The sequence below is a fragment of the Chaetura pelagica genome, unplaced genomic scaffold, assembly GCF_000747805.2.
Source record: "Chaetura pelagica isolate M959 unplaced genomic scaffold, ChaPel_1.0 scaffold79, whole genome shotgun sequence".
Classification (NCBI taxonomy): domain Eukaryota; kingdom Metazoa; phylum Chordata; class Aves; order Apodiformes; family Apodidae; genus Chaetura; species Chaetura pelagica.
Genome location: NW_009969339.1, coordinates 943,832 through 957,744, shown reverse-complemented (window position 1 = coordinate 957,744; position 13,913 = coordinate 943,832). Strand labels below are relative to the sequence as shown.

Here is a 13,913-nt window from a genome sequence, read left to right as displayed (position 1 = left end):
CCCTACCTTTCCATGAGTAAACAGTAATGATATCTCAGCCTTCCTCCCCTCAGATCACCTTTTAGCTCAGTAGCTTTGCCTTTGGTTTTCTTAAATGGCTTCTCTCTTTTCTCCTCCTCACTTCAGCTGCCACTGTATGAAAGCTCTAATGAAGAGGCGGATCTTTCATATCCTGAAGCTGAGAGGTAGCACCGCCACTCTAATCTCATGTGGCAGGATGTTCATGCAGTCATCAAAATCCCACAGCTGAAGTGGCAGCTCTTCACCGGGCCAATACCAGAAATGCATCCTCAGGCAGAATGGCATCTGCTGTGCCAAGCTCACTTCAGAGAACACTACCCCAAAAGAAGACCTATAATTAAATGGTAAAATCCATACAGAAAGGAGCTTACGGATGTCTTTGATTAACTTTTCCTGTACATTTAAAAGTCAGCCCAGGGATATGAAGCAGTCATTACCACTGCAGGACTTACAAAGCTCCAAATACTGCTTTTCTGCTACTGATTCCACAGCTAAAACAAGGGAATTTGTCAAGGGGTAGGCCAGGGGTGCTGGCATAGAAAAAGTATGGCAAGAAGGCAGAAAAATTAGGGGGACCAATGTGCCAGAGGAGAGACTTAATGCGTCCACAGAGATGAATGGCAGAGAAGAAAGGAAAATAACCTCAGCCACTTGTGTTGGCCTTGAACTAATAAGTAAAATTTGAACGTGGCACTAAATATAAAGGCCATGACCTTTACGAAGCGGCTTGATGAGAAAATGGTATTTTTTGGACTTTAGTCAGAAAAATTACCTTAAAAACTGAGAGCTACACAACAAAGTAGGCTATAATTCCATCGTTTTTATTGCTCTGCTCCTTTCCAAGAGCAGGCACTGACAGGCATTCAAAGAGCACACACCCACACACTCCATCTCCTGCTGCTTGCCTCAGCCTCCTAGGAGTAGTGCTCTGACCACCTGTGTGACGCATTTTAGTGTCATTTCATTTCTTCACCCAACCTGACTTCTTCCTTAGCCCACCAACTGAAAAGAAGTTCTACAAGAAGGCAAGGACCATGTAAGTGCTAGAATTGGCTTTCCTTAGACACCTTCAGGGACACTCAATAGCCTTAAACTAAAGATTTAAAACTAGTAGGGTTTTTATTGTTTGGGGGGTGGGTTTTTTTGCCATGTTTTAAATACACAATTTTGTACCAAACAAGAAAAATCTCAGGGGAGCTGCCCACTGACTCCTCAAACACTGACTGGACTTGCTAGACAGCTCTTGCACGTCATTCAATATACAACACTTCAGGAATATTTGGAAAGTAACATCTATACACAGATATATTGAACTGGTGACATTAAGAGAGCTTCTTCTGGCCAGAAATGTCTGTTATAGGCATGACCTTGAACTTGCATATTGGTTATAAAGTACTGACAAGAGCAAGCAAACAGTAAGCATGGAGTCTTGTCGTGCTGAGTAAGGCAGTGGCAGCTTTCCATTTTATTTTAGTAGGGCTGCACAGGCAGCACAAACAATGTTTGATCTGGTTAATATAAATTAAGTTGTGATAGGAAAAATGGAAATACCACCCTGTGAGTATTTCTACTTCCTAGAGTCATGCAAGTCACAGGAGTAGCTTAGCAGGGGGAGACATTTTTATTTGGGTAAGACTTATTCATCCCCCAAACATCAAACTTTTGAGAACAACTTCTGAAACTTCCACTTGATTGTACTCAAAAAGATACCTCCCTCTCCATGTTCCCCCTCTTCTACTACCCTCACCCCTATGATAAAATACATCTCCAAACATACAGAGAATGCACCCTAGGGGAAGAACTGATGAAGCTGCCTTGCAATTAAATCACACTATGCTATTTGGTGGTTTTATTTTTATGACTCCATCAAAGTCCTTTGCTCCTCAGGGCAAATCTGTCCACAAAGGACAGAGTAGCCCAACCATCAGCACCACACACAACACCTGCAAGCAAATGCTTTAAAGTAACTCCCCCAAATTATCAACACTCCGGCTAAAAGGGATTTCTACAATCCGTTTTAGAGCTCTACTACAATTTGCCAAACCTCATTATGGTATTATGGCTTTGCATGAAATTGGCAAGTGGGCAAACACCCATGAACACAGATCCATCCTCAAACACAAACACACACACACCAGTGCATCTTCTGCAGAGTGAATGGGGAAAGGCACATATTCTGAACACTGACAACAAAAATGTTTTAACCTTTAAATTCAAATATACATTGCACAGGACTGGATCTGCTGCTTCCACAGGGAAGGAAGCCAGAAGGTTGTTCGCACTCCTCTCCCATCCATTTGTTTGCAGGCAGAGGGCAGAACTCCTTTCTTACCAAGGGTGTGATCTATCATGTACAGTGGCCTGCTCAGAAACACTCACAGCTGTTCCTGCATATGGCAGAGTGCTGCCACCACGCAGGAGTCATTTTGCAGCATGTGTGATGTGTACAATAAGACAAAGGCTTCAAAGAGGAGAAACAATATAGGGAAGAGGGTGTGATAGATCCACTCTTACCTTTTTGACTACACCATGAGTCCCCAAAGTGCTTTTCAGGCTTTCAACATACCCTGATTTTTCATCACTAATTTAACATTCAATACCTTCCTCTTTCTGGATGCTGCAAGCTTCCTCATTTCTATAGCCTGTGGCCCTAAGGTAAGATTTGAACTTTCAGCCACTATAACATTAGCTCAATACATTTGTCTACTGCTACACATTCAGCTACAACATAAATGAAAGAGTCTCCTCAGATCTTGCTTTTTTTTTTTTTTCCTTTTATAGTTATTCCTTGTCTTAAGTCATTAGGAAGGAGATGAAAAGAAGGGCCTGGAGCCTGTTCTTAGGCAACACATAAAGGAGATTGGCAGCAGCACTACTCTGACCAGACCAGACGATAAAAGCCCTCATTTTGCGGAATGCCCGCTCCCTCCCTGACTCCTGCACACAGTTTCAGCTCCTTCCGTCTGCCCTCACGTCAACACTTCACAGTGAAGAACCGGCCCTTTCCCTTCATTACAGCGATTCATCTCAGGAGGGAACTAACACATGATCCCTAAATCTAACTGCCTGTCATCAGGCAACACAGAGACATGCTGTGGCAAAGATCCTGCTTTTAGTAACAGTATTGGATCCATTCTACCTCCTTGGCATAGTCCGTGTAACATACACTCAGGCAGGTGATAATGTCATTCACACCAGCACACGCAAGCTTTGAGCTCTGCTCAAGGTCACTGAGAAATTCATCAGCACTCAGGACACACACAATACGTGCTTCACTTTTAACTACTTGCTGCCGGTGCCCCTGTGCCAGCTCCTCCCTCACACCTGCCAGCAGTAAGGAAATCCTAAGCAAGAAGGAGCAGCTGCAAAGAGAAAGCATGAATATACACATGTACATGTCCACATGTAAAAGGGGAGAAGGACATTTGGCATCATGAGGGTGCTCTGAAAGGTTTGGGGGCAGCTTAACAACCCCCCTCCCACCTCTCACTACACTTATCTATCCTAAAGCAGCTGGTGAAGAAGCAACTGCTGAGGATTTCTCCTTGGTTAGAGGGAGGCAGAGACTCCAGCACCACCTGAGCTCTGAGCAGATCTCCAATTTGCATGGCCAGAGAGAGGGCTGCCTCCTTGACAAGCCAGACAAACACCAAAGCAACAGGCCAGCACAGAGACTATTAATACTTAGCACACTCTGTTTCCATCTCCCACTTGCTTCCAGAACCAGAACTGCTTCAGGTGCAAGTTATAGAAAAGCAAGACACAACACCCCATCCTTTCCCCCAGGAAGCAAGCAGTTCAAAATGTTGTGAATCATAATGAGAAGGCTAAGAACTATAAATCACTGCTAATAAAATATTTACAAAATACAAACTATAGCTAATAACTGTATTTAAAAGGGGACTTGGGTGGCTTACAAAATCTGGGAGAAAGACTGTGCTCACTCCGCCGCTTCTAGACCAGTCTGGGACTCAAAAAAACAAAAGACCTCATTTGGATCAAGGGCTCGAGGCATCATTTGGAGACAAGGACTGAAAGCTATGACTGGCAGAAGGCAATCTTCCCACCTCAAGACAATGAAGACAATATGGGAAGAATATGGGAAGACAATATGGGGTTGTTCACTTCTAGTGAACAACCTGTGATAAAAACAACCAGTCACTTGCCAGTGAACAGATACCAAGTTGATTTGGTGGAAAAAAACGAGTGAAGAATTAGACACTGGACATGAAGCCCCTTTCCATTCCAACCACACTCTTACCAGGGTAGGACTGAGGTACACATCCAACAGCAAAGAGCATGGGAACTTCTGCTGCCTAAACCACACTTGTTTAACAGACAGAAAACCGCAGAGCTAATAATCACCTTTCAACAGCAATAAATGTAGTTTTAAAATTGTATCTGTGTACTTGATTTTTCAGAGATGCCAGCAGTATTATACTTTTTTAAAAATTGGCCTATATTACAGGCTCAATTGACAACATGCCCAAGTATTTTGTATGCCAAAAACTGGACAAAAAAATCTCTATGGGTGTTCTAAATAACTTCTGCTATGCTCTTGACTACTTTCAGCGTAGATAGATTAATTTAGAGTATTTTTTTTCTGACTGTTAATTACCTGTTTGCAGACAAAATAAAGCTTAAGTGATTTTGTTAACTTTCCTCATTAAATAAAGGTATACCCCACCTGAAGTCAGAACATGAACTTGACACAGGAAAGCATGCAGGAAGCCTTGCTAGCTATTCTGCATGAAAGACACACCTCTGACACATCAGGTAACATTCTCAAAATTACTTTGTTTTTCTGAGCAATATTTTTTTCTGGGATACTTTGGTTCTTTCTTCATTTTTTTCTCTCAATGAGGTGGCAAAATGAAACCTCCTAAAAGGTCTTCATCTGCTGGTCACAATGCCAAACTCTTTTAGAGCAGTTCCAGACTATTCCTCAACAAAACAGGGATGCCCTGACAAGGTGAAGGAGGCAGCAAGACTCCTTGAGCTAGCAGTCACCCCTGGATCACTCCATTGACAGCAGCAAAAGAATGGCCAAGCAGTGACAGACTAAGATCCATCCAACCCACTGTCTTCTTTGTGGAAGAACATAAGAACAGGATAAACATTCAGTGGTGTTTCTCCAGCAGAGTCCTCCAGCCAACTGAGTCAGTTCACATCTTTGTAGCTGGTCACTGGCTATTAAGCTATTGCCCATTAAATGGTTTAGTGAGTTTTTTAAGCCTTTTCATACTCTCAACTTCCAAAGCATACTGTGGACAGGAGTTCTGCAACTAAATTCTTCATTATAGGGGGAAAAAAAAAAGAGAAACAAACCCCTGTTTTTTCATATGTGCCACTTGTTTGTTTCCTATATGCATCCTAGCAAGTGAAAATGGGAAGTTCCTTCTTTTATTTCCTGTACCATTCAATATTCTGTGTATTTGCTATATGGCTTCATTCCTGCCAGCTCTTTTCATACATTAATATTTCATTTCTTATAAAGAACCTCCTACATCCCTTTAATCATCACTATTATCCTCCCTGTACTACTTCTAGATCTGCTGTAACCTTTGAGAAATATGCAGAAGTATCACAGCTGTATACTCTAACATAATGATATTTGCTGATTTATTTCCTATTTCTTTTTGGAAATCATTTTATATTTGTCTCACTAGTCACAGGTCTACAAGTGCTGACAATAATCTGCCTCATACTCAAAATAATAAAATAATCTCTCTCACACTTAAAGCAAATTCCTGATGTTAAATGTCAGAGTTTGCTACCTCAAGACAGCAATTTCCTAGCTGAGGTGGCCAAACAATCAGCAGTAGCTACTTATATGAAACTAGTTCATCTTCATGTCTATCTGCTCAGCAGTATAAAAAGATAAGTAAAGACATTCATTAGACATATTCTTCACCTGGAACACCTCACATGAGCAATTGCTTTAATTACTAAAGTGATGAAAAATAATTACAGGGGAAAATTCTGCAATCTCAGACTAGGCAAGTAATACCCAAGGGAAAGTAATTATTATAACATCATCCATGTGTTACAAAAGTCAGTTGAGGAACTCTTTGCTGCCGTTGCCTCCCCTTTTTTCCAAATCCTTGCTAGTTGCCTAGGGCAGGGCCAGCAGACCAAACAGCTTCCTTGTCTTGCTTCTGAACATGATACATACGAGTCCCTCACCACAGATGTGACCCCTTTAAGATATCAGAATGTCCATATCCCTTTATGGTATAGCAGATGAGTTAAATGTTTCAGTATGGCACATCAAGAAGCTGAGAGACACAATCCTCTGTAATTAAATAATGCTTTGTACTGGTTCATGACAACATAACACCAAGGCGACAGCACTTGCCATTTTCATGCAAGTAATTTACATAAACTTATTCCTCTAGTTCTATACCTCCAGCTGCATTCCATAATTTATACAGACACACAAATTCTTCCTTCTGACATTAACAAGAGAAATGAGTTGAATAATCAGCTCACCGTATTAAGTGCATTGCATTTACTATCAAGCAAGCTTTTTTAGTTCAGCAGATGATTAATCTTCCCTCTGCGGGTAGAGTATCAGGAGATGCAGAGAGCTGACAATTGCTCTCGGCTCCTGGCCATGCACTCCACACGCGTACCTTGCAACAACAGCATTTGCTGGAGCCCTCCAAGAGCTGCTCTAATTCATTAACCCAGCAAAAAGAATTGGACAGCTTTCTGCCAGGTCAGTGAATTAAAGTGGTTCACGTAAGGAATGCCAGAGCCAGTAAATAGGAGTGGGAGTTTGTGCTTGGAGCCAAATCTCTCCTTTCTGACAGCAGTGAATCTTTAGATCAGCTCAGCTGCCAGAGGTACCGCAGCCTAATTAGCATCTCCACTTGCAGTTATCTGTACTGGGTGCCTCCATTAGGGATAAGCACTGTAATGCAAACAAAGGTGGAAGGGGGAAGCAACCAGGGAACCCAGGACCATAAGAAGTGAAATGCAGAGCACCAACGCTTTAAGAGACAGGCTGCAACAGGCAGCCTGAGTAGGCCAAATATGGTCAAGCACCTCAGGCTATTTTTAATCCAGGTCTTTCAGCTGTGCTTTGGGACACTATCAAGAGAAAGGACAGATGCTTGGAGATGAAGATCCACATACCAGACAAGAAACAAAGCCCCTAGTTGAGGCTGGATCCTAAAATAAAAGATTCCAAAATATTAAGCTGTTTGCATTACACCACCTATTGTGCCAATTTCTTTTCCATGCCTCTGTTCCGAAGGCTTTGAATGCTTTCCACCACACTCAGGCCTCCAGAACCAAACTCATCTTAAGCTGATGACACCAGCCAGTTATGTCCCCTTGCTCAGGGCTTTTAGACTGCATAGGAAGGCAATGGACTTTGACTCTCAAAGTCGATTTTACTTAAGTTCACTGCTGAAATTTGACCTCAGGCTTCCAGATCACTATTAACTCAAACACCTCACTATTCTGAAATGGTTCAATTTGATTTGCCTGCCAGAACCTGCCATGTTCCTACAAAAAGATGTTCCCATCTGGTCTGTTAAAGACCTTGTTGTAGACCCCACTGCACTGCTGCATAACATCTTACCAGATGAAATTCCCTTCTCCATGAGAGACTTTTAAGCCACTCCATATTCTCTGTTACTTTTGCAACTGACCCTAAAGGATATGGGCCTGGAAAACAGAAAATCCCCACCATCTGACCACACTTTTGCTGTCTCGCTCTGTCCTGCTGACTGGACTAAGTGCAGGCCTTGTTCTTAAAGGCAAGGAGACACCTTATCTGTCCAGCTAAAGGAATTTCTGAATCATCCCATGGGAGCACAGGCTTCAAGTCAGCAGTTAAAAAATCCACCGGCTGTTTGGTCTGGGGTATCACCTTCACACACAACAGCAGCTGTGCTTGTCAGTCGCAATAACGGGAGGATCATGTATCACCCATGACAACTTTTTGCACTATTAAAGTTAGCACTGTTGTCTGAGCAAGATAACAAAACAGTAAAAGGAAAAGCTGCCTCAAAGCATGGCAGTCTAGTCCACATGGACTGAACACGTATGTCAAGCAAGTAATAACCAGTGTTTCTGATGGATAGGATAACTTGGCATTAGCTGTAGATGATCAAAGTGAAGTAACCAACCTGTTCTGCTGTATTTTAATAGCATGCTTTAGCTTGAATAACTACTGAACCTTCTTCCTTCCCCTGGTTTCTTCATCATTAATCTGCATACTAAGAAGGAGAAAAGTTACAACTGTCTATATCCAAAGGCACTCCACACAATCAAAATAACTTCTTACAGGAGGAGTCCTGAACAGAAAGATAAAGGGACTCAGGAAATCCAGGACCCTGTAAATGTGAAAAGCCCTTGCCTAAGGCACTCTCCCCTTCTTCCTGGATTTCTTCATGTGCCGTCATCTGGGATCCTCTGGGTTTGATCAGCCTCAGCCATAACAGCAGCAGCATGTTCATCTGCATCCTTACCCTTTCCCAACTAGCTACAAGTCTGTAAGCCTTACTCTGCACACTCAGCTCACACATCTTTAACCACATCAAACGGTCACACCAGATGTGCCCACAAGTTTCCAACAGCCAGTGCAAGCGATATGTATTATTCAGCTTGTTTCTCGGATAACCCCTGCCAGTCAGGCTTCCTCCACAGCCTCCTGGCAACACCACTGCCTCCCAGCAGTCTCCCAGCAACACTCCCTCCCGCACAGATGGGCTCCCAGTCCCTCACTGCAGGCTAACCAGCCTCTCTGCACACTGTGGGCTCCTTGGAGCCAGCTTAGTTGATGAAACACAGAGCTTGGCCCTGCAGTGCCGTGGAGATGGCTCCTAATATGGAAGAGGAGCAGAAGGATTGGCAACAGCTTACATCCAAGGTCAAGGATCCCATAATCATTTCCATTAAAAAGAAATGCTCTTAAGCTGTGGGCAAGGATGGGAACAGCAAAAACACAGGGGTAAAGCCACTGTCCTGTTTTACTCCCTGTTTCCAGCTCTCCCATCCAACTGGCAGCGCTTGAGAAAGCTGTTTGCTGGAGATGGGCAACCCAGGTCTTATGGTTTAGAAGGCCATGGACAAGCTGGTATGAAATCATGACTTGCATTTCTGTACACTGCACCATCTCCAGGTTTTATTTCCAGCCTGATCTCTTCTCATCTACATTTGTACTTGCTGAGGAAGGCACATGAAGTTCCTTTTATGCCCTATCAACATGCTTTGTACTTTTTTCCTCTAGAAGACATAAAAAATGCAGCAATCCCAGGATAAACTCAAAGATACCTTATCTAAGTCATAACCAGCATTGCCAATCACCATGCAGCCACTGCCCACTGCAGAAAGAGCGGAGCTGCATGCCAGATACTATGCACACTGGAGCTGGCAATATCAGTTTTTCCCAGTTGTTGGCACTGAATTCACTCAGTACTTACAGGGGGAAAATAATCCCTACAAATCAAACACCCAACTAAAAGTAAAACTGAAAGCATTAACAGATAAACCTACCCCTGAGAACCAAAGGATCTCACCATAAGGCTCTTTATTAGGAAGTTAAGACTTAACAAGTGGCTTAAGAGGTGGATAAAGCTTTTCCTGGGATAATCTGCCAGCATGTTGCCCAGTGCCAGCTACAGGCCATAGGAAGAAATCTAAAAAATATAACAAGGTGAAAATCTTTGTTTCACAAATGGATGCCCAGTAGCTGAGAGGTCCTCTCTTATCTTTGCCCCCTGAAGCTCCCTGTCACCTTCACAAAGTCAAAGAAAAGTGTTTTTCTACTCTGCTAGCTTTCTTAAAACAGCATCACATTGGGATTACATCTACAATGCATATGTTTATCCTAATCCTTTGTACCGTCAACTTTCAAGAATTTGCCTCCATCACACTGATTTGAACGGTTTGCCAATTAACTCAAGGAAATTAACACTCTTGTAAAGGACTGCTTTCAGATAATGCCACCATGGTAAGAACACCATGATCACTACACCAAGTAGTACTATTCTTTGCAGACACCTATTTAGGCAGGGACCATGTACAAAAGAAAAGACAATAATGGAAGGTCAGAAGCTATCAGTTTGGTTCTCTTCCCTTCCTTTCCTTCTTTCCTTTCTTTCTTTTCCTTCCTTCCTTCCTTCCTTCCTTCCTTCCTTCCTTCCTTCCTTCCTTCCTTCCTTCCTTCCTCTCCCTCCCTTTCTTTCCTTTCTCCCAATTCCTCCCTCCCTTCCTCTTCCTCCCTTCTTTCCTTCCTTCCCTCCCCCCTTTTCAAGCCTAGAGCTAACTTGCTGCAAGCTTAAGAAAGTCAGCAATCTAATAAATGGCTACTTTTTCCCAAAGCCCCGTTCTGCTCTCCTGACTCCACACCCCTCTGCACTTACTGCAAGAGATCCATTCTGTGTGCTGGCCGTATTCGTGCTCTGCTCCCCATGCGGCTGCGTGCTCCCGTAGAGCGTCAGATTGTGCTCGCTGGTCTGGCCTGCATAGTCCTGAGTGTGTGGCACCCCATACTCTGTGGGAATCCCGTTCTGTGGGGGTGGCGGAAATGGGATTGTGGTGAATGGCTGCACCATTGCATCAGGAGTGGCTGCTGGCTCCTGGTTACCCTGAAGAAAAGGAAAAGGAGAATAGAGCTTTATACTACAGAAGATGGATAAGAACATCAGCTTGAGACATGATACATGCACAAGTGTTCATGTGAATATCCCACCCATCACCACTATAATATTTCAGTGTCTTCTATTATCTTCTCTATCAAAACCAGCACATCTCATTCCTCTGAGCCACGATGGCGATTTCAATCTTTTTTGGGCAAATTTCTTGTTACCAGGTGGCATACGAAGTACAAATTATGGGGCTTGCAAATTACATACCCCTGTAAGCTCACATAAGCCTTCATGAACAGTAAAGCATTAGTTTGGAAGGGGGAACAGGCACTGAAATATTGGAACTGAGAATGAAACACAAATAGAAGAACAAGATTCCTTAATATTCCCAAAAGCATCGTCTCTGGGTCCATTTCCTCCAGCCTGACCCCCACGGCTCTGTTCACAAGCAAGCACATTGTGTGGTTTAGAGTACCCTTCTCTGTTGTGTTATAGTAACAGAAAAATAAATTTTTTAAACCCCATCTGTGCAGCAGACCTCTCCTTTGCTCTGGCAGCACCAAGTAGAGCATGGGTGCTCAGGTATCAGCTGGTGGAATATCCCATTTGCTTCTTGATGGCCATGCAGAATAGACCAAAGAGCTGTGAGGAACTGAGTTGAGGCCCCAAGCCTGGAGCATACACACTTCTCTCCCAGCCATGAGCTTCACTACCATCACACAAGGCATTAATTACCCGCTCCTCCAGCAGCTTAGGGTATCCCACAGAGACTTCCACACTAGGATACTGGACTTTTAGCAGCTTTTAGCACTGCCTTAGATGTAGTTGACACCAACCAGATGACTCAGAAAACAGACAATTGACCATGCAGAAGATATCCCCAAAAGACAATAAAAATGCTATCCCACTATGTCTGAAAGCCACATGAAGCAAACACAAAAGCACACAGCCCTGCAGCCACTGCAGGGATCTCACTGAGGGGGGAGCAGGGAGCTACATTCAGCCACCCAGGGCTAAGGAGAACAGCCTTGACATTGAAGCCCAACCCTGGGAAGCCCAGGTTGCTGTACTGCTCCTACTGCTTTCACTACCACAGCAGAAAAAAAATCCAAGGAAAAGATTTATGACAGGAGGCCCGTTTGATTTATGCGTGTGTCAACAGACTAATCCTGATTTTAAATTTTGGCTGCTGTTCCATCCCTGGGTCCTCTGCCACAAAGCCCAGAGGTACTTGAGCCTATTCTGACACCAGCATGCTTAAATCAATGGAGTAAAAGCAAAGCAGACCTTATCCCATGGATAGGAAAGGCCGAGTGGGAATTACCAAGCAGCCTTTCAGCAGAGAGCGTGCAGGGGCTGACAGACCTCCAGTGAAGCAGGACAAACCTTTCAGTCCCTTTATTAGCCTACCTGCAGCTTACCCTTCCGGGCAAAGAAAACAATGATAAATGCAGTGCACCTCCAGCCAGCACCAGGTCATTCAGACACTGGCTGAATCCCAAATTTGCTCTAACATTAGTCTATCTGGTCTGCCTCCCCAAGGGGGCCACGTGGCCACACGCTCCTGCAGCTGGGGAGAAGGAGAGGGAAGGGCAATTCAATACCACTTTGCAGAGCTGAGCTGCAGCCTTGGCCCACACCAAACCACGGACAGTTTCATTAACTGAAGTCCAGCCACTGCAAAGCCTGGCTGCCTGCAGAAAAACAAAACTCTGCAGCCTTATCGGAGACAGAAAAATTCAGGCAAGCCTGCCAGCCATGGCCAGTGCTCAGTTCCTTGCACGTGCTCCCCGAGCTGTTGCAACCCTGCATCGTGTGCTAGTAGCTCTGCGGAGGTTTTTCACATACCCAGCACATTTTCTGAAAGCAGGACAGAGTTGGGTTTTGGTTTTTTTTCACCTGCAAAGGAGAGCATCTCCACCAGCCCTCCCACTTCTGCTCACTCCTTTGCCATTCCCAGTTTCAAACCAGGGAGCTTCTGACTCAACCTAAACCATCATCCAGATCTGCAGGGAGATTTTTACAAACAGGAGGGAGGAAAGGCTGAGCAACAGCCACCCACTGCAAACCAGGTATCAGCAACCCTATCGCTCACCTACTTCAAGTATTTATCCCATCACGACAGCTCCACTCCATCCATATTGCCTCCGTTCCAAGCTCTTTTGCTTACAGTATTTCATTATATCCAAGTGCCCGTGTACTTCCAAACAGCCCATGCTGTCTGCCCCTTTCTTGTCACTAACCATTAAAAGCTAAACATGAAACAGGATTCTTTAAAAAAAAAAAATAAAATTGAAAAATTGGTAGGATAACCCCAGAAAAGATGCAGTAGCAGAAACTATTTCCAATTTTCTTAGAACGGCCTAGATTTACAATCCAGTAGTACCGTGGATAGGAGGAAGAGAATGCTAATTAGCCACAAACAAAACCTATTTTGCCATCCTCTCAACAGTGCAGGGCTGCTCCCCAAAGGATACACTTCAGCAACTGGTTTAATCTCACCCTTAGACTACTTAAAATGCCAGTCCATAAACCTCATATAATCTTATTTTCAACATTTTTAGCCTTCAGATAATACTGTTCCTTCCAGTTTAAATGCATTTCAACCTTTTAAATATTTTCTCTCCCTTCTTCAATTATCTAAAAATATTTGAAAGACGAAAAATACTTTCTCTTCTGTTGCAATTTGATAATGCATATTTATTTTGAGTTTAATCATACCTCACAAGCCAAAATATCCTGGTAATTTCATTACTTTTCTCTGACCTTCCTCACATTTTCAAATAAGGGATTTCTAGTGCAGAATAAAATGTTTTTAATACTACTGCTGTGTCTGTCTCTTTTTTTCCTTAATGGCACTAACATGCAAAAATCCTACCTGTTACTACAAATGTATCCTTATCTTAATGTCTACAGGTTATCTGTAGCCCTATCACCAATATGCTTAATCCAGGTTTCATCATCCCATGGAGTACCTGTATCTCAAATTAATTTTTGTCTTGATATGATGATGTACTTTCCCTGTCTGCATTTTTCGTAATTTTAATTTCCTTTGATGCTTTGCAATCTCCTTTTTTTTTTCTGTTTCCACTACTGTCTACAGAAAAGGACTCATAACGAGATCTCTACAAGTTTCACAGCATATTGATATCCTCCAAACCCAGAGGAGATTCTCCTTCTATTTTTCTACTGAATTTCAACATTTACACAACACTTCATATTTTCAAGAACTAACACACACACAAATCCTGTTTATCTTCAAACATAGAACCTGAACTCCTTTCCCTA

The 13,913-nt window shown here is 43.2% G+C and overlaps 1 protein-coding gene across 3 annotated transcripts in view; it reads right to left on the bottom strand.

Moving 5' to 3' along the window:
• The window catches only part of RBFOX2 (RNA binding protein, fox-1 homolog (C. elegans) 2), a 113,382-nt gene that overhangs the window by 48,208 nt on the left and 51,261 nt on the right, over positions 1-13,913 (bottom strand). For 2 of the 3 annotated variants that reach the window (XM_010005768.1, XM_010005767.1), the window contains exon 2: positions 10,401-10,625. In XM_010005768.1, the coding sequence (XP_010004070.1) occupies positions 10,401-10,625 (225 nt within the window). Of the gene's footprint in view, positions 1-10,400; positions 10,626-13,913 lie in introns of those variants that run through there. The other variant, XM_010005769.1, reaches the window with a different exon arrangement.